This window comes from Nerophis ophidion, linkage group LG10 (assembly GCF_033978795.1).
Source record: "Nerophis ophidion isolate RoL-2023_Sa linkage group LG10, RoL_Noph_v1.0, whole genome shotgun sequence".
In the NCBI taxonomy this organism is placed as follows: Eukaryota; Metazoa; Chordata; class Actinopteri; order Syngnathiformes; family Syngnathidae; genus Nerophis; species Nerophis ophidion.
The window spans coordinates 56,789,067-56,810,339 of record NC_084620.1 but is presented as its reverse complement, the minus strand read 5'-3'; the positions used below and the strand labels follow the sequence as shown (position 1 = coordinate 56,810,339).

The 21,273-nt window shown below is 40.4% G+C and overlaps 1 protein-coding gene across 1 annotated transcript in view; it reads left to right on the top strand.

The window, feature by feature from the left end:
- Positions 1-2,085: 2,085 nt before the first annotated feature.
- abcc9 (ATP-binding cassette, sub-family C (CFTR/MRP), member 9) overlaps positions 2,086-21,273 on the top strand; it is a 99,057-nt gene continuing 79,869 nt past the window's right edge. Inside the window, exons 1-8 of the mRNA XM_061914670.1 lie at positions 2,086-2,196; positions 5,555-5,715; positions 5,831-5,972; positions 6,063-6,184; positions 6,248-6,414; positions 6,485-6,586; positions 6,649-6,789; positions 8,963-9,154. Of these exons, the coding sequence (XP_061770654.1) occupies positions 5,568-5,715; positions 5,831-5,972; positions 6,063-6,184; positions 6,248-6,414; positions 6,485-6,586; positions 6,649-6,789; positions 8,963-9,154 (1,014 nt within the window). The 5' untranslated portion in view covers positions 2,086-2,196; positions 5,555-5,567. The remainder of the gene's footprint in view (positions 2,197-5,554; positions 5,716-5,830; positions 5,973-6,062; positions 6,185-6,247; positions 6,415-6,484; positions 6,587-6,648; positions 6,790-8,962; positions 9,155-21,273) is intronic.

Sequence of the window (21,273 nt, the reverse complement as noted above, 5' to 3'; positions counted from 1 at the left end):
GGGAGGGTTTAGCTCGGTTGGTAGAGTGGCCGTGCCAGCAACTTGAGGGTTGCAGGTTCGATTCCCTAGTCACTGCCGTTGTGTCCTTGGGCAATACACTTTACCCACCTGCTCCCAGTGCCACCCACACTGGTTTGAATGTAACTTAGATATTGGGTTTCACTATGTAAAGCGCTTTGAGTCACTAGAGAAAAAGCGCTATATAAATATAATTCACTTCACCTTTTTGGCTGAGAGAGCCAAAAAGCCAAATATTTTAAAATGTATTTCCGTAAGAGCCATATATAACACCGAACACAACTAAACGCGTGCATTTTTAAGCAAGACCAACATTTCTGGAGTATAACAGGTCTCTTATTCTTTGTCATAACATTGTTATACTGAAGCTAACTGTGGAGGGGGCGTGGCCTGCGGGCCTGCAGCGAACTGGGGTGTGCCAGGACCGGCCTCGAAATCAGCGACAGGTGCGTTGATTGTCCACCTGAGCCTTGTTATTTTATTCACCTGTCGCTCTGTTATAAGCAGCAGCCAGGAGGAGAGACGGGGTTGGGGCTGGAGCCAGAGCGCGAGCGAGAACAAAAGAGAAAAATACAATTGCTGGAAAGCAACTGAGAGACTTATTGAAAAATCTAACAATATTTTAACCCTAAAACAGGCTCTCATGTCGGTGTTTGGTGGTCCCCAACCTTTTTGTATCCACGCTTAATAATTTGTCCCGCGGGGGGTTCTTTTTTTTTTTTTTTCAAATTTAAATCTTATTTCAAAGTATTTTGAATTTCTTTTAAAATTTTTGTTCAAGAATCTAGAAGAAATCTAGAAGAAATAATGACTTGTCTTTGTTAGAAATATAGCTTGGTCCAATTTGTTATATATTCTAACAAAGTGCAAATTGGATTTTAACCTATTTAAAACATGTCATCAAAAATTCTAAAATTAATCTTAATCAGGAAAAATGACTAATGATAAATTCTCTTTTGAATTTTTTGAAAAAGATTCGATTTAGCTGTTTTTTCTCTTCATTTTTTTCGGTTGAATTTTGAATGTTAAAGAGTCGAAATTGAAGATAAACTATGTTTCAAATTTAAATGTTCATTTTTTTTCGTGTTTTCTCCTCTTTTAAACTGTTCAATCAAGTGTTTTTTTTCATCATTTATTCTCTAGCATAGCTCGGTTGGTAGAGCGGCCGTGCCAGCAACTTGAGGGTTGCAGGTTCGATTCCCGCTTCCGCCATCCTAGTCACTGCCGTTGTGTCCTTGGGCAAGACACTTTACCCACCTGCTCCCAGTGCTACACACACTGGTTTAAATGCAACTTAGATATTGGGTTTCACTATGTAAAGCGCTTTGAGTCACTAGAGAAAAGCGCTATATAAATATAATTCACTTCACTTCACTACAAAAAAACCTTCCGTAAAAGGAAAAAAAATGTAGGACGGAATGACAGACAGAAATACCCTTTTTTTTTTTTTTACATATATAGAGATTTCCCTCTATATAGTGGCTGGGTAGAGGGAAGTCTGGGTTTCCCTGCTTAGGCTGTTGCCCCCGCGACCCGACCTCGGATAAGCGGAAGAAGATGGATGGATGGATGGATATAGAGATTTATTTATTAAAGGTAAATTGAGCAAATTGGCTATTTCTGGCAATTTATTTAAGTGTGTATCCAACTGGTAGCCCTTCGCATTAATCAGTACCCAAGAAGTAGCTCTTGCTTTCAAAAAGGTTGCTGACCCCTGCTTTATACATTTTACTATATATTTTTTGTCATTTGCGCCCTCTTCTGGTTGAAAACCGGTACAACATATGTTGTTTCTAGATTATGCAGAATATTTTTAATATGTATTTTTCAATATTAAAAAAAACCGATACCAGCTCATTTTAACATGTAATAATACTTGTGATATCCATAAAATAAAATATATATATCATCGACCTCTTTTTATATTACCAGCGTTCTTCATTCCCTCCAATACACGATCTTTGGTGCTGCAAAGTGTCCTGCGATTCCCGCAGCTTTATGCAAGATTTGAGCGTTTTAGAATTACAATCGAATCTACCATGCATTTACGTGTCCTTGAACGCAATCTATAGCTATTTCCGGTCCCCGCAATGACAGAACACGCATCACCTTTAAGACGTCGAAGCCCTGGCACCCCTCCTGCAAGTACGAGCCCCCACCACCTGCGTCTGAGACCGGGTAAGTCCTGGGGGGGGGTCCCGTCATCCCATGTCGTCCACCTGTCGTCTGTGTCGTGAACGCATCGCACAGCAAATTGTCAATACAAAACTCCATAGGCTAAACTAACAATACAAAGTAATAGCGTTTTTAGGGTAAGATCGATTTTTCAATTGATATAAAAACAACATATGTAGGTTGGCAACATAAATTGTTGTCATCGGCATCAAAATAAGCCCGTTTAAAGAACGCTAATGTCGAAAAAAGGAATATAATTGAGGCTGCCATCGCGCTTCGGTGGAGGGAAGTGCTTTGTGGTGCAAAGCGGGACAATTTGAAATAAAACACACATTCCGTCGAAATGCATCGCTTAGCTTCGTGTTTGTGCCTGCCGAATGAAAATGTTCATCGAAATGAGTTGTTTAAATTCTTAGCTTTTGCGTTTTAGCGGTATATATTACTACACGACGTAAAACATCTTAAATTGATCACTTTTATAATGGAGTTTGGACGACCACCAGGCTTATGCGTCATATCTTCATCGATCTACAAGATGCATGATATTGTCAAAGATACACTTGCAAGATGCATGATATTGTCAAGGATACACTTGCAAGATGCATGATGTCATGACAAATTGACATTGTGATTATGCTTTTTTTTTTTTGCATGAATATTTGTTATGTTCCCCACCCCCAAGTTGCCATATTCCTTTGTGTCCTGGGTCTCACTCAACCAGGCCCCCTGCCATGTTCAATGTGTCATATGATAATCCAATTATTCACAAACTATTTTTTTCTGAATCTAATGCTATTGTTTTATAATAAAAGTCATTGTCCATGTTCACCGCAAGCACAACAAACTGGCTTAATTCTGTTAAACAAAATGTTTTTTTTAATCAATTATTATTATTATTATCATCAACAGTGTGTTTTAAAATATATTTGTTGCTGACATTCATGTTCATTTTTAAGTTGGAATATTTATGAAAATATATTTTATGACCTGCTTCAATTTTGGAAATGTGATAGGAGAGGATACGTCAAGTCGGACGACGTTAATGCGTCTTGTACCGGAAGTGTCATATTTGTTGCCTTCAAAACAAATCCCACCTGTCGAAAGACGGTGAATGAGCGTCTGGTAAAACATTTTGACACATATAGCTGCTAAATTTATCAATATTTAACATTTTAGATATGTATGGTGGCTAAATATTTTCTATATTAACCAAGCGTTGGTTCGGAACTAACCGGAAATGGTTGGCGTGTATTTACTGCGACGGACGGTGGTCAGAATGCGGAGCAGCTGATCTTCGTGCGCGTCTAAAAATAATCAACTTTTCTCTCCTCTGACTTGACTCCACTATTTAACTTTTTGTCTCCTTTGTTTGTTTTTTGTCATCACAACTTTTTTTTTTTGGGCCAGGAATGAAAGTGTTTCAGTGAGGATTACATCTTCTCGTCGGGGTAAGCAAAGCTTTACCTAATTTCCAATTTGCACTTTCGAGTTTTTTTTATTTATAATTTTTTTTAAATTTAGTTTCTTCCCAGGTGTTGTTTGTGTGTCCAGCATTCACTACGACTTAAACATAGAAGTTCTATTTAATTTGAGGTGTGTTTATTTGTATTTTGATGCATTTGTGTTGTATGAACTGTAGATATGTTAGTAAAGTAGGAGGGTGTCAGGTGTCAACACTCACATTGCATTTCCCATAGGAGACCACTGGACTACATATTTTCATAGCAAGTCTCTTTTTAAATGTATTTAGGTAACAAGTTTAAATTTTTTTGTTTGTACAATTGAAAGTACATTATAGTGTGAGAAGTTTAAAGCCACTACTAGCGACCACGCAGTCTGATAGTTTATATATCAATGATGAAATATTAACATTGCAACACATGCCAATACGGCCTTTTTAGTTTACTAAATTACCATTTCAATTTCCTTAAAGTATCCTGTTGAAAACGTTGCGGTATGTTGACGCGTGCGCGTGATGTCACGGATTGTAGCGGACATTTTGATCCAGCACCGATCCCAGCTTTAATTACACACTATTATGGACATCTGTGTTGCTGAATCTTTAGCAATTTGTTCAATTAATAATGGAGACGTCAAAGAAGAAAGATGTAGGTGGGAAGCGGTGTATTGCGGCCGCCTTCGGCAACACAAAGCCGGTGTTTCCTTGTTTACATTCCCGAAAGCTGACGGTGAAGCTTTACTATGGAACGGAGCGGTCAAGCGAACGTGGTTCCCTACCGCATGTCAACCGGCAGGTTTCGGTGAGAAAATGGTGGTATTAAGTCGGCTTTTACCGTAGTTATGAGCGGAGAGCTGCGGACTCTCTTGCCTCCTCCCACCAGCCACCCTCGATTGTCGGATGCTTACACCGTGTAGGAGGGGTAAAAAATAATATTTCAGCCCGGCTGCCTTGCCTCGTCGAGAAATGTGGCTTCCATCGAAGATACTGGTGGTCACCACACCCCTCTGACTTTCAGGTACGACCATATAATCTCACTAAAACACTAGTAACACAATAAGCAGATAAGGGGTGGTATAGCTCGGTTGGTAGAGCGGCCGTGCCAGCAACTTGAGGGTTGCAGGTTCGATCCCCGCTTCCACCATCCGAGTCACTGCCGTTGTGTCCTTGGGCAAGACACTTTACCCACCTGCTCTCAGTGCCACCCACACAGGTATAAAATGTAGCTTAGATATTGGGTTTCACTATGTAAAGCGCTTTGAGTCACTAGAGAAAAAGCACTATATAAATATATATCACTTCATAAGGGATTTTCCAGAATTCTAGTAAATGTGTCTAATAACATCCGAATCGCTCCCACTGCCCTCGTCTTTTTTTTTTTTCTAGTCCTTCACTCTCACTTTCCTCATCCACGAATCTTTCATCCTCGCTCAAATTAATGGGGAAATCGTCGCTTTCTCGGTCCGAATCGCTCTGACTGCTGGTGGCCATGATTGTAAACAATGTTCAGATGTGAGGAGCTCCACAACCCGTGACGTCACGCACACATCGCCTGCTACTTCTGGTACAAGCAAGGCTTTTTTATTAGCGACCAAAAGTTGCAAACTTTATCCTCAATGTTCTCTACTAAATCCTTTCAGCAAAAATATGGCAATATGACGAAATGATCAAGTATGACACATAGAATAGACCTGCTATCCCCGTTTGAATAAGAAAATCTCATTTCAGTAGACCTTTAAGGAAATTGTGTGAGAAAGTAAACCATATTTGACCTCATCAAATATGGCCGCCTGTTTCCCGCCGCTATGTGTACTTCTATTCTGGATGGGTGTTGTTGGGTGCGTCACTTTGCTGCTGCTGCTGCTTCTTCTAACATGTTTAATGGTCTTCTTTCTGGCGTAGGTCTGGTGGCGCCATGGGCTTGTCGTTTTGCGGCAACGATGAGAACGTCAGCGGCTACAACGTCGACGACGGCATGTTGAACAACGGCTGCTTCGTGGACGCGCTCAACCTGGTGCCTCATGTCTTCCTGCTCTTCATCACCTTCCCCATCCTCTTCATTGGTGAGGGGATTCGATGGATTTATGTTTTCGGTTCAGGCAGACTCCATTAAGCTAATGAATGATGCTGAAGCCAAGAGTCCCCAGATTTACAGAAGTGCGTGTTCGTGTGTTTCAGGTTGGGGCAGTCAGAGCTCCAAGGTCCAAATCCATCACAACACCTGGCTCCACTTCCCTGGACACAACCTGAGATGGATCCTCACCTTCTTGCTGCTCTTCGTCCACGTGTGCGAGTTTGCGGAGGGCCTCGTCTCCAACAAGTGAGACCCCCCCCAGGAAGGATAAGACCTGCAGGTTCTGCGTGGTCCAGCAGTAAATGATATTCCACCTGTGTTTGTGCCTCACTGTAGGATGATGGACACCAACCACCTGCACCTCTTCATGCCCGCCTTCATGGGCTTTGTGGCGGCTACAACATCGGTGGTCTACTACCACAACATCGAGACCTCCAACTTCCCCAAACTTCTCCTTGGTGAGCTCCGAACATCATCTCGTGGGCGGACAAGCTTCATATGCCTGTGCTTGATCTCCTCAGTCCTGTTCATCTACTGGGTGCTGGCCTTTATCACCAAGTCCATCAAGCTGTGGAAGTTCGCCGAGTTCCACGTGGGCCCGCAGCAGCTGAGGTTCTGCATCACGGCCCTGCTTGTGATCCTGTACGGTCTGCTCATGGCCGTGGAAGTCAACGTCATTAGGATCCGGGTCGGTGACCTACTTCTTCAACACATTAACCGATGAGACCCTCCCAAAAGTACTTTATTTCCTCTTGCAGAAGTACGTCTTCTTCGCCAACCCCCAGAAGGTGAAACCTCCAGAAGACCTGCAAGATTTGGGGGTTCGTTTTCTGCAGCCCTTCGTCAATCTGCTGTCCAAGGTAAGCTGGTGGATCAAATCGGGGTGAGGAAAGCAGGTGTGACCCTAAGACCGTGCTTCCAGGCCACGTACTGGTGGATGAACCCTCTCATCATGGGCGCCCACAAGAGACCCATCGAGCTGAAGAAGATCGGCAAGCTGCCCATCGCCATGAGAGCCCTCACCAACTACTTACGCCTCAAAGACGCCTACGAAGATCAAAAGGTGAGTTCCTCCTAACGTCCACGAGACATGTGAGATGGTGAAGTACAAACCCCGTTTCCATATGAGTTGGGAAATTGTGTTAGATGTAAATATAAACAGAATACAATGATTTGCAAATCCTTTTCAACCCATATTCAGTTGAATATGCTACAAAGACAACATATTTGATGTTCAAACTCATAAACATTTTTTATTTTTTTGCAAATAATAATCAACTTAGAATTTCATGGCTGCAACACGTGCCAAAGTAGTTGGGAAAGGGCATGTTCACCGATGTGTTACATCACCTTTTCTTTTAACAACACTCAATAAACATTTGGGACTGGAGGACACTAATTGTTGAAGCTTTGAAAGTGGAATTTTTTACCATTCTTGCTTGATGTACAGCTTAAGTTGTTCAACAATCCGGGGTCTCCGTTGTCGTATTTTACGCTTCATAATGCACCACACATTTTCCATGGGAGACAGGTCTGGACTGCAGGCGGGCCAAGAAAGTACCCGCACTCTTTTTTTACGAAGCCACGCTGTTGTAACACGTGCTGAATGTGGCTTGGCATTGTCTTGCTGAAATAAGCAGGGGCGTCCATGAAAAAGACGGCGCTCAGATGGCAGCATATGTTGTTCCAAAACCTGTATGTACCTTTCAGCATTAATGGTGCCTTCACAGATGTGTAAGTTACCCATGCCTTGGGCGTTAATGCACCCCCATACCATCACAGATGCTGACATGGGAGACATGTGTGTACTGCAGGAGGGTCAGGAAAAGTATCCGCACTCTTATACTACGAAGCCACGCTGTTGTAACACGTGGCTTGGCCTTGTTTTGCTGAAATAAGCAGGGGCGTCCATGATAACGTTGCTTGGATGACAACATATGTTGCTGTAAAACCTGTATGTACCTTTCAGCATTAATGGTGCCTTCACAGATGTGTAAGTTACCCATACCTTGGGCACTAATGCACCCCCATACCATCACAGATGCTGGCTTTTGAACTTTGCGCCTATAACAATCCGGATGGTTATTTTCGTCTTTGTTCCGGAGGACACCACGTCCACAGTTTCCAAATATAATTTGAAATGTGGACTCGTCAGACCACCGAACACTTTTCCACTTTGCATCAGTCCATGAACTCTCGCGGCTGTGTTGGAGCCACTATGGATTGAACTTTCACAGTATCATGTTAGACCCGCTCGACATCCATTGTTTTTGGTCCCCTAGAGGGGGGGGGGTTGCCCACATCTGAGGTCCTCTCCAATGTTTCTCATAGTCAGCATTGTCACTGGCGTCCCACTGGATGTGAATTCTCCCTGCCCACTGGGTGTGAGTTTGCCTTGCCCTTTTGTGGGTTCTTCCGAGGATGTCGTAGTCCTAATGATTTGTGCAGTCCTTTGAGACATTTGTGATGTGGGGCTATATAAATAAACATTGATTGATTGATTGATGTTAGATGATGTTAGGTGGCGTTCCTGGGTGTTGTTGATAAATGGCTTTTGCTTTGCATAGTAGAGTTTTAACTCGCACTTAAAAATGTAGCGACCAACTGTAGTTACTGACAGTGGTTTTATGAAGTGTTCCTAAGTCCATGTGGGGATATCCTTTACACACTGATGTCAGTTTTTGATGCAGTACCGCCTGAGGGATCAAAGATCGTAATATCATCGCTTACGTGCAGTGATTTCTCCAGATTCTCTGAACCTTTTGATGATTTTACGGACCGTAGATGGTAAAATCTCTAAATTCCTTGCAATAGGTCGTTGAGAAATGTTCTAAAACTATTCAACAATTTGCTTACAAATTGGTGACCCTCGCCTCATCCTTGTTTGTGAATTACTTAGCATTTCATGGAAGCTGCTTTTATACCCAATCATGGCACCCTCCTGTTCCCAATTAGCCTGCACGCCTGTGGGATGTTCCAAATAAGTGTTTGATGAGCATTCCTCAACTTTATCAGTATTTATTGCTGCCTGTGTTGCTGGCATCAAATTCTAAAGTTAATGATTATTTGCAAAAAAAAAATTATGAGTTTGAACATCAAATATGTTGTCTTTGTAGCATATTCAACTGAATATGGGTTGAAAAGGATTTGCAAATAATTGTATTCTGTTTATATTTACATCAAACACAATTTCCCAACTCATATAGAAACGGGGTTTGTACTTCCATTCCACACAGTCGGCCGAGAACCCCGACCGAGCTCCTTCCATCTGGCGCTCCATGTACCGGGCGTTCGGCCGGCCCATCCTGCTCAGCAGCACTTTCCGCTACCTGGCGGACCTGCTGGGCTTCGCTGGGCCGCTCTGCATCTCGGGCATCGTCAGGAACTTGATGCTGGAAGAGGGTGGCGCCGCTCCGGCCAAGATAAGGGTGAGTCGCAACCATGACTTTAGAGCAGATAATCAATACATCAATTCATAGAACCACAAATGAAAATGAACATTTTCAAATGTTTTAAAGGCTGTCAAGTGATTCATTTTTTAAATCACATTAATCACACCCTTTTACTGTGATTAATCACGATTAAAATTACAAGACAGACAACACATAAAAATATCAAGCGATATCGTGCAAAATGCAATGTACTTTATGTAAACAGGATGATCCAGTTTTGCCTAAAAGGGAGTGGGAAGAAGATAATTTATTTAATCCCACACCCAGTTCTCCATTCAGTGATTAATACATGGAGCTTCACTGTCACTTTGTGGAAGGACTATTAAATAAATGTTATATCATGATGGCGTTAACCACAGCTAACAATAATTATTACACTGTGACAACAATTCATAGCAACAGTGTTAGAAGAATGAACAATACCAACAATGGTAATGGACAATATACCAACAATGGTAATGGGCAAAAATACCAAGACAAAAATACCAACAATGGTAATGGACAACATACCAACAATGGTGATGGACAACATACCAACAATGGTAATGGACAAAAAATACCAACACTGGTAATGGACAATAAACCAACAATGGTAATGGACAATAAACCAACGATGGTAATGGACAATATACCAACAATGGTAATGGACAATATACCAACAATGGTAATGGACAATATACCAACAATGGTAATGGACAATATACCAACAATGGTAATGGACAATATACCAACAATGGTAATGGACAATATACCAACAATGGTAATGGACAATATACCAACAATGGTAATGGACAATATACCAACAATGGTAATGGACAAAAATACCAACAATAGTAATGGACAATATACCAACGATGGTAATAAACAAAAAATACCAACAATGGTAATGGACAATATACCAACGATGGTAATAGACAATATACTAACAATGGTAATGAACAATATACCAACAATGGTAATGGACAAAAATACCAACAATAGTAATGGACAATATAACAACGATGGTAATAGACAATATACTAACAATGGTAATGGACAACATACCGACAATAGTGATGGACAACATACCAACAATGGTGATGGACAACATACCAACAATGGTGTTGGACAACATACCAACAATGGTAATGGACAAAAAATACCAACAATTGTAACGGACAATAAACTAACAATGGTAATGGACAATATACCAATGATGTTAATAGACAATATACTAACAATGGTAATGGACAATATACGAACAATGGTAATGGACAACAAACCAACAATGGTAATGGACAATAAGCCAACAATGGTAATGGACAATATACCAACACTGGTAATGGACAATATACCAACAATGGTAATGGACAATATACTAACAATGGTAATGGACAATAAACCAACAATGGTAATGGACAACATACCAACAAACCTAATGGACAACATACCAACAATGATAATGGACAATAAACCAACAATGGTAATGGACAATAAAACAGGAAACAAGCACAAGCAACGCAAGATAACAACTTTTAGGCAGAAAAAGACGATTGCAAAACCAGAAGTTGGAGTGCTTCAGATTCAAATTGACTGAGGGATGGCAACAAAAAGGATAACAAAACAAACTACCCGGCCCAGTTTTTCCAACTGCCGAAGAAAATTGCACTTTAATATGTTGAGCGGTAGAAAATGCAATTATTGGATGGAAGAAGTGCAATTTTTGCTAACTTAAATTGAAAGTCAATTTTATTTTTATTGTGTGTTTACTTTTTTTAGGATAATGAGAAGTTTTTGACTTTCCAATTACAATAGTTTATTAAAGCTGCAAACAGCGTTGGTCGGGTCCGCCTTTGGCTGCTGCCCCCGAGACCCACGGCCGGATAAGCGTTAGAAGACGCCTTGGAGCCACTATTTTGAGAATCTAATGCAATGTGAAAGTAATGCAGTTGTTGTATTGAAGTGAAAATATCAAACTTCCTGTTGATTTTTGCTAAAGTATGTTGATTATTAAAATTTAGGTCTAAGTGAGACCTACATAGTGTTTTTTGTTTCATGTCTCTCTGACATTCCTACCGGAAGTTACAAGCAGTTTTGTCTGTGTTTTCTTCCTAGGAGCAGTTTGTCTGTGTTGTATTCCTAGGAGGGCGGTGGAGCGCAATTTTGAGTTTTGAGGTTAGGTTTTTTCATCAGATCGCAATTTTTGCCAGACCTGATGTGTGTGTCAAGTTTGGTGAGTTTAGAAGCATTTTAAGGGGGTCAAATAACAGCTCAAAGAGGCAAAAATGACTTTTTAGGAGACTTTGCACAGGGGTTCTTTGAAGGCGCGTAAAATCAAAACCTGAAAACTTATCAAAACTCTGTTCTATACTTTTAATCAGAAGGGTTCAATCCCTCTCCTGTGCGAGTTTGAAGCCAAAACAACAAACGCACTCAGAGGAGATAATGTTTGAAGAAAGGTGACCGGTTTTTACAAAACTTTTGTTTTGAAGGGGGGATTGCAAACTTCCTGTTGATTTGTGTTGGGGGTTGTCAATGTATGAAATGTAGGTCCAAGCGAGACCTACATAGAGGTTTTTGTTTCATGTCTCTCCGACATTCTTACCGGAAGTTACAAGCAGTTTTGTCTGTGTTTTCTTCCTAGGAGCAGTTTTTTCAGTGTTTTATTCAAAAATAGCGCTAGAGCGCAATTTTGAGTTTTGGGGTTTGTTTTTTTCATTAGATCGCAATATTCGCCAGTCCTTATGTGTGCACCAAGTTTGGTGACTTTTGAAGCATTTTAAAAGGGGTCAAATTACAGCGCAAAGAGGCAAAAATTGCATTTTTTGCGCAAATTTTATTTTGGCGGGGTTTTTGCCAACTTCCTGTAGATTTTTGCAGAAAGAAGTGAGTGTATGAAAATTGGGTCTAAATCAGACCTACATTGGAGTTTTTGTTTCATGTCGCTATGACATTCCTAACAGAAGTTACATGCAGTTTTGTCTGTATTTTTTTCCTAGGGGGCGCTAGAGCGCAATTTTCATTTTGGGGGATTGGTTGCTTAATATGTTGGGAAGGTTTGCTATACCGACGTGTGTCAAATTTGGTGAGTTTTGAAGCATGTTAAGGGGGTCAAATTACAGCGCGTAGGTGCGGAATAATAATAAAACACAGCAGTTTCAATAGGGTCCTTTGCCCATGGGCCAAGGACCCTAAAAAAGTACTAAAGTGGAAAAAAAGTTTATTGCATTTGGAGGGGTTGCTTGCATTATTATTATTATTATAATATATATTATGTAATGCTGCCAAATGATTAAAAATATAAATATCAGATTTAATCACACTTTTGAATTTGGTTTAATCATGATTAATCAAAAGTTATTACTCACTTGCATGATTTAAGGTTTTTTAAAAATTGGTCCGATTTTTGCAGAATGTTATTGTTTTAATTGGGGCTTAAGAATTTTGAGATAAACCCTACTGGCGATTTTTTTTTGTGTGTTTGTTTTTGAAGAGCGCCATAAGTTTATTGGCACCAAATGCTGGCGACGCGTGTTGACAGAAACCCTCAGAGGGACTGCTTGTTGTCACAGCTGAGCGTCAGCTGTCCAAGCGTCGGCGCTCAAGTGGCACTATCGGGCGGCGGGCGATAGAGAGGAGATCGGGCGTGTGTTTTGGAGTGACGTGACGAATTCCACAACCGCTTGCGGTTTCAATCCAGACATTCAGCCTCTAAACATTAGCGACAGATGCACTGGGAGACGTGTTGATTTCAGGGTTTGCCACAGGACTGCAATCTATTTGTGGTGTCAATGACCTCATTGTTGAATTGGCGTTATTTAATGACCCATATGATTTTTTTTCAAAAGGCTAAAAATAGTTAGATGGACAATATACCAACAATGGTAATGGACAAAAATACCAAGACAAAAATACCAACAATGGTAATGGACAACATACCAACAATGGTGATGGACAACATACCAACAATGGTAATGGACAAAAAATACCAACAATGGTAATGGACAATAAACCAACAATGGTAATGGACAATAAACCAACAATGGTAATGGACAATATACCAACGATGGCAATAGACAATATACTAACAATGGTGATGGACAATATACTAACAATGGTAATGGACAATATATCAACAATGGTAATGGACAAAAAACCAACAATGGTAATGGACAATAAGCCAACAATGGTAATGGACAATATACCAACACTGGTAATGGACAATATACCAACAATGGTAATGGACAAAAATACCAACAATAGTAATGGACAATATACTAACAATGGTAATGGACAATATACCAACAGTGGTAATGGACAATATACTAACAATGGTAATGGACAATATACCAACAATGGTATGGACAAAAATACCAACAATAGTAATGGACAATATAACAACGATGGTAATAGACAATATACTAACAATGGTAATGGACAATATACCAACAATGGTAATGGACAAAAATACCAACAATGGTGATGGACAACATACCAACAATAGTGATGGACAACATACCAACAATGGTGATGGACAACATACCTATACTGCAATTATATTTTGTGCTGTTAATGGTTCTGGGCCTGACTCTGATAAATATATTTGAGCCAGGTAGGAATTACGAATTGAATATTTTCACAGCTATATATAAAAAAACTTTCTTAAAAGGGAACTTAAAGGGGAACATTATCACAATTTCAAACGGGTTAAAAACAATAAAAATCAGTTCCCAGTGGCTTGTTGTATTTTTTGAAGTTTTTTTCAAAATTTTACCGGTCCCTGAATATCCCTAAAAACAGCTTTAAAGTGCTTGATTTTCGCTATTTGCGATGCGACCATCCATTTCCCTGTGCTGCCAATGTAAACAAACAATGGCGAATACCACAGCAAGATATAGCGACATTAGCTCGGATTCAGACTCGGATTTCAGCGGTTTAAGCAATTCAACAGATTACGCATGTATTGAAACGGATGGTTGGAGTATGAAAGTATTGAAGAAGAAACTGAAGCTATTAAGCGAATAGCTATTGACGCTATTCATAGCCATAGCATGGCCGAATAGCTGCGCTAGCATCGCCGGTAAAATGTGCGGACCAAACGATCAGGACTTTGGCATCTCTTGACACTGGAGCAACTTAAATCGGTCGATTGGTAAGTGTTTGTTTTGCATTAAATGTGGGTGGAAGGAAATGTAATATAGTTGCAAATGCATCTGCAGGTTATCCATACATCTCTGTGCCATGTCTGCTTTAGCACCGCCGGTGAATAGCATGTTAGCATCGATTAGCGTAGCATGTTAGCATCGATTAGCTGGCAGTGAATTGATTACCATGAATTGATTAACGTGGACCCCGACTTAAACAAGTTGAAAAACCTATTCGGGTGTTACCATTTAGTGGTCAATTGTACGGAATATGTACTGTACTGTGCAATCTACTAATAAAAGTATCAATCAATCAATCAATCAATCAGTCACGCCACAACCAAATATGTCTGATTAGCACATAAGTTAACAACAACAAAACTCACCTTAGTGATTTCTTTGAATATATCGTTGCAAATGCATCTGCAGGTTATCCATACATCTCTCTGTCATGTCTGTCATCGCCGGTAAATAGCATGTTGGCATCGATTAGCATAGCATGTTAGCATCGATTAGCTGGCAGTCACGCCGCGACCAAATATGTCTGATTAGCACATAAGTCAACAACAACAAAACTCACCTTTGTGATTTCTTTGAATATATCGTTGCAAATGCATCTGCAGGTTATCCATACATCTCTGTGCCATGTCTGTCATCGCCGGTAAAATGTGGAGACACTTTGGCACATTCAATGGGGGTCTGGCGGCAGACACTTTGGTACATTCAACGGGGGTCTGGCGGCAGACACTTTGGTACATTCAACAGGGGTCTGGCGGAAGACACTTTGGCATCTTCGGGCCAGTGGTGCAACTTGAATCCCTCCCTGTTAGTGTTGTTACAACCTCCGACAACACACCGACGAGGCATGATGTCTCCAAGGTTCCAAAAAATAGTCGAAAAAACGGAAAATTACAGAGCTGAGACCCGGTGTTTGTAATGTGTTGAAAATGAAAATGGCGGCTGTGTTACCTCGGCGACGTCACATTCTGACGTCATCGCCACATGAGCGATAAACAGAAAGGCGTTTAATTCGCCAAAATTCACCCATTTAGAGTTCGGAAATCGGTTAAAAAAATATATGGTCTTTTTTCTGCACCATCAAGGTATATATTGACGCTTACATAGGTCTGCTGATAATGTTCCCCTTTAAAGACATTTTCGGGAATTTTGCCTATCGTTCAGAATCATAATATTCAATCATAATCATAAATATTAAAATAAACGTAAATAATAGTCTGTTTACAGTAGAGCCAATGGGAGCTCCATTATTCCATCCATAAAATCCAATAAATAACCATTCAAAAAGTGCCAACAACACCCAATTTACATTTTGTGACTTAAAAATTGGTCGTGGAACTGTGGACCAGCTCTATACTCTCGGCAGGGTTCTTGAGGGTGCATGGGAGTTTGCCCAACCAGTCTACATGTGCTTCATGGACTTGGAGAAGGCATTCGACCGTGTCCCTCGGGAAGTCCTGTGGGGAGTGCTCAGAGAGTATGGGGTATCGGACTGTCTTACTGTGGCGGTCCGTTCCCTGTATGATCAGTGCCAGAGCTTGGTCCGCATTGCCGGCAGTAAGTCGGACACGTTTCCAGTGAGGGTTGGACTCCGCCAAGGCTGTCCTTTGTCACCCATTCTGTTCATAACTTTTATGGACAGAATTTCTAGGCGCAGTCAAGGCGTTGAGGGGTTCCGGTTTGATAACCGCAGGATTAGGTCTCTGCTTTTTGCAGATGATGTGGTCCTGATGGCTTCATCTGACCGGGATCTTCAGCTCTCGCTGGATCGGTTCGCAGCCGAGTGTGAAGCAACCGGAATGAGAATCAGCACCTCCAAGTCCGAGTCCATGGTTCTCGCCCGGAAAAGGGTGGAGTGCCATCTCCGGGTTGGGGAGGAGACCCTGCCCCAAGTGGAGGAGTTCAAGTACCTAGGAGTCTTGTTCACGAGTGAGGGAAGAGTGGATCGTGAGATCGACAGGCGGATCGGTGCGGCGTCTTCAGTAATGCGGACGTTGTACCGATCCGTTGTGGTGAAGAAGGAGCTGAGCCGGAAGGCAAAGCTCTCAATTTACCGGTCGATCTACGTTCCCATCCTCACCTATGGTCATGAGCTTTGGGTCATGACCGAAAAGATAAGATCACGGGTACAAGCGGCCGAAATTAGTTTGGGTCTCTCCCTTAGAGATAGGGTGAGAAGCTCTGCCATCCGGGAGGAACTCAAAGTAAAGCCGCTGCTCCTTCACATCGAGAGGAGCCAGATGAGGTGGTTCGGGCATCTGGTCAGGATGCCACCCGAACGCCTCCCTAGGGAGGTGTTTAGGGCACGTCCAACCGGTAGGAGGCCACGGGGAAGACCCAGGACACGTTGGGAAGACTATGTCTCCCGGCTGGCCTGGGAACGCCTCGGGATCCCCCGGGAAGAGCTGGACGAAGTGGCTGGGGAGAGGGAAGTCTGGGTTTCCCTGCTTAGGCTGTTGCCCCCGTGACCCGACCTCTGATAAGCAGAAGATGATGGATGGATGGATGGATGGACTTAAAAATTAACCAAGTATTAGTGAAATTATTTTTTTAAATTTTTTTATAGGGTATAGAAATGTATAGGGTTAGGCTCAATAAGTGTTTAAATTCAGCCTAAACCCTTTCAGTCTGCAACTGTTTGTTTATGTAAAACTGTTTGTTTATTTTGTTGACTACTGACCGAAGAAATAATAAATAATAGTAATTAAAAAAAAAAAAAAGTAAAATTGTTATTCGAAGTGCTAACGCAGATGAACTATTTCTGGCGGCAACGTAATCCCCGGCGTGTTGACATCATCGAGTGGTCTTCTGTTTCCTCGTTTTCCCGCTCCCTGTAAGTTTAGATCGTAAATCATGCATCTCACCTGCACACGAGACGTCTGAGTAGGTAATCCGACAAATTGGGACACTTTGACAGCCAATTTAGGACCTAGAACCAAAAAAAAAAGCTCTTGTTCCTCCTGTCTCCTGACCCTGATTATCCATGAGGATCAGAGGTGGGTAGAGTAGCCAGAAATTGTACTCAAGTAAGAGTACTGTTACTTTACAGATTTACTACTCAAGTAAATGTAAGGAGTAGTCACCCAAATATTTACTTGAGTAAAAGTTTAGTATGTTGTGAAAAAACTACTCAAGTACTGAGTAACTGATGAGTAACCTGTTTGATTAATGATTACGGCAACAAATAATGCACAAAAACATAAAAATAGCAATGAGCAAATTCATAGCCAGGAATATCTCTTAAGCAACTAAAACAATAATATATATTAAATAATAATACATTAAAATAAAAGAAATTAAGGCAAATTGAGCCACAATAACTTAACAGCACCATAGGCTCAGTAGGCATTCATCGATTGATTGATTGATTGATTGACTGAAACTTGTATTAGTAGATTGCACAGTACAGTACATATTCCGTACAATTGACCACTAAATGGTAACACCCCAATAAGTTTTTCAACGTTTATCAATTACTTAATAAATGACCAAGTCGAGGTGATCTACCTCATATATACATACACACACATATCATATATATATCAATCAATGTTTACTTATATAGCCCTAAATCCCTAGTGTCTCAAAGGGCTGCACAAACCACAACACAAACCACTACGACATCCTCGGTAGGCCCACATAAGGGCAAGGAAAACTCACACCCAGTGGGACGTCGGTGACAATGATGACTATATATATATATATATATATATATATATATATATATATATATATATATATTTATATATATATATATATATATATATATATATATATATATATATATATATATATATACAGTATATAATTTATAGTTATTTATTTTGCCATTTTTGTTCACATGTTAAAGGTGTTTTAATGAATATACATGCATGTTTAACATATAGATTCCTATCTTTCATGAAGACAAGAATATAAGTTGGTGTATCACCTGATTCTGATGACTTGCATTGATTGGAATCAGACAGTATAGTGCTGATAATGTCCAAATTTTCAGATGGAGGAGAAAAAAAGTTCCTCTTTTCTGTCTAATACCACATGAAAGTCGTTGGTTTTTGGCATCTTATTTGTCCAGCTTCCATGTTCGTTTTTATACACTTTACAAGAAATATATTGGCGGCAAACTCCGTAGCTTGCTAGCTTGTTTGCGCTGGCTTTCGGAGACTCTTATTTTGGTAGCGCAGGCGCGATGGAGCGGCGCTTTTATTGTGAAGACAGGAACTGTGCGATCAGTCTTTAGGCTTTTGACGCGAAGTACGGTTGAAATTAAAAGTGTCTTTTTTTCCTTTACACTTTTGATTGATTGAAACTTTTATTAGTAGATTGCACAGTACAGTACATACTCCGTAAATTGACCACTAAATGGTAACACCCCAATAAGTTTTTCAACTTTTTTAGGTCGGATTCGACGTGCGACGGTCTCGTGACCGCCTGGCTCTGTTTGATTGGTCCAACGTCACCAGTGACTGCATTTGATTGGTGAAACGCAGGCATGCGTAGTTCCTACTTTGAATGCGTGTCTGATAAAATCAAAACAAACAAAATGTGCATTAACAGATTGATAAAAAAAAGTAGAGAGTAACGAGCTGATTGTAGATAAATGGAGCGGAGTAAAAGTAGCATTTCTTCTCTATAAATATACTCAAGTAAAAGTATGTTGCATGAAAACTACTCCTAGAAGTACAATTTATCCCAAAAGTTACTCAAGTAGATGTAACGGAGTAAATGTAGCGCGTTACTACCCACCTCTGCTGAGGATTATGAGTCATTCTTCATCTTGATCAACCCAGCAGTCGGCATCCTAATGACAGCAGACATTGTACAATAAGTGATGTTTTATTACGTTTCTTGGCCCTCTTAGAGTCTGCAGTGACTAATAATCAGTACTGAAGGGGAAAAAAAAGCAAACTTTGTGATGCGTTTTTGAAATGAATGGCCAGCGTATGCTTAAAATGATCAAAATACGTAAATGTTATTATAAATGCGACTACTTTACATGCATACTTACAGTGTGTATAGAAAACACTGATGGAGGTGTTTGGATGTTTTTAAGAACTTTATAGGCAGAATAGAGCGTCTCCATTGTAAGCGGACCTTTTGATCGAATTTATTTAATATTTAGAATGCATTAAAAAGATCAAGGCCGCGGAACAGAGATACACTGCAGGCTTACACACGAACATGCATCCAAAAAAATATACGCAGCACATAACCCCCCACCCCCCCCTACCCTCCAACTCAACGCCCTCGACGCAAGTCCCATAGGGGTGATGAAAGGATGGTCAGCGCCTGAGAGCTGCGGCCTACCACCATGACCCCGCACTCCCTCCCCTCTGTTGCTAGATATTGATTGATACTTTATTTTTATATTTTTATATCTCGAGATCTACATTATAATATTTATATGTGTATGTGTGTATGTGTATGTATGTATGTGTGTGTATATATATATATATATATATATATATATATATATATTAGGGCTGGGCAACGGTTAGAAATTTTAATCGAAGTTAATCGCACTATTTCTCCGATTAATCGCGATTAACTGCATTGTATACGCAAAGCCCAATAATGAATTCAAAAGTAGTGTGTAGTGCACCTTTATTGGAATATTCTCCCACATGAACAAAAGCGCCAAAATATTTGTTGTGCAAACACAATTTAAATCAGTCCTTGTTAAACAGTAGCAGTTAAATAGCATATTTTATGAAAATCAACTCAAAAAATGTAAATACAAACATTTAAGCTCATTGCCACTGCCAGGGTATTTAAGTTATCCTGTTTGTTATGGAAAATAAATATAATCTACATACAAATCTCTGAGCCACAATCATAACATCTGAACAGGCAATTTCTGAGGTAACAGCAGAAACATTATTTTTTTATCAGGGATCTTATGTTTAAAAAACCTATATTATAGGTAGTGGGCTGTTTTAGGGAATTTTTGATCAAATTATCCGTAGTAGCAATATTAATAATGTTGTGTTTATTCTGCGTAGTGCACTTAAAATAATTATGACCATATCTAGGAATTGATATGATGGGAATTTTCCGATTGTTTGCTTGGTGCTTTGATAAACTGAACGCATATACATGGTACTATATTGTGATGTTATGAGCCAGGGAAAAAAAGAACTACCCTACCCAGCATGCAACAGGAGTGACGAGCATGCGCGGTTGTGTCGCCATGACGGCATCTTGTATGTTGTGATATGCACGCTCTGAAAGCAAACGTTAAGAACTCAGCCAACACTCCTGGTCTGCATTATTCATAAATAGACAGACAACACAAATACTCCGCTGCTTCACAGGCCGCTGGATGTAGCCGGCAAAGAATTCCCCTGCTAGCTAGCCGGTCTAGCAAGCACGCCTCATTCAGTCCAAAACGGCCCGATCTATCCGCATTCAGAATTGTCTGTCGGTCGTAAGTGATCCCGGAGTGACCACGCTGTAAGCCAGCCATGAAATTTGCAGAATTGTCCGGTATTTTTGCCAAATGTTCCATCTTTACCAAGAGCCCCTCGACGCCAAAGAACATCCGGGCGACGCCATCTTGTTAAGAAAAGGCGTTAACAAAATAAAAGCATGTAAACAACATACGCAAATGTGCGATAAAATAATTGTCGGCGTTAATAGTTTGATGAGTTAACTCGTAATTAACGCGTTAATTTGCCCACCCCTAATATATATATATATAAATTGTATATATGTGTGTGTATATATATGTGTGTGTGTACATATGTATATATGTACACACATGTATGAGAGCCCAAAGAGGTGCTCTCACCCGTCTTAAACCCAAAAGTGATGTTTTGAAAAAGACTGTAATGTGTCGGGCAATCACTTACTGGAATAGACTTCCACAATATCTGCTATCAATCACCAGCATAGTGGGCTTTAAGAATAGACTAAAAGGAGAAGTATTGCGAAAAGAGATTATTCTAGATTGTA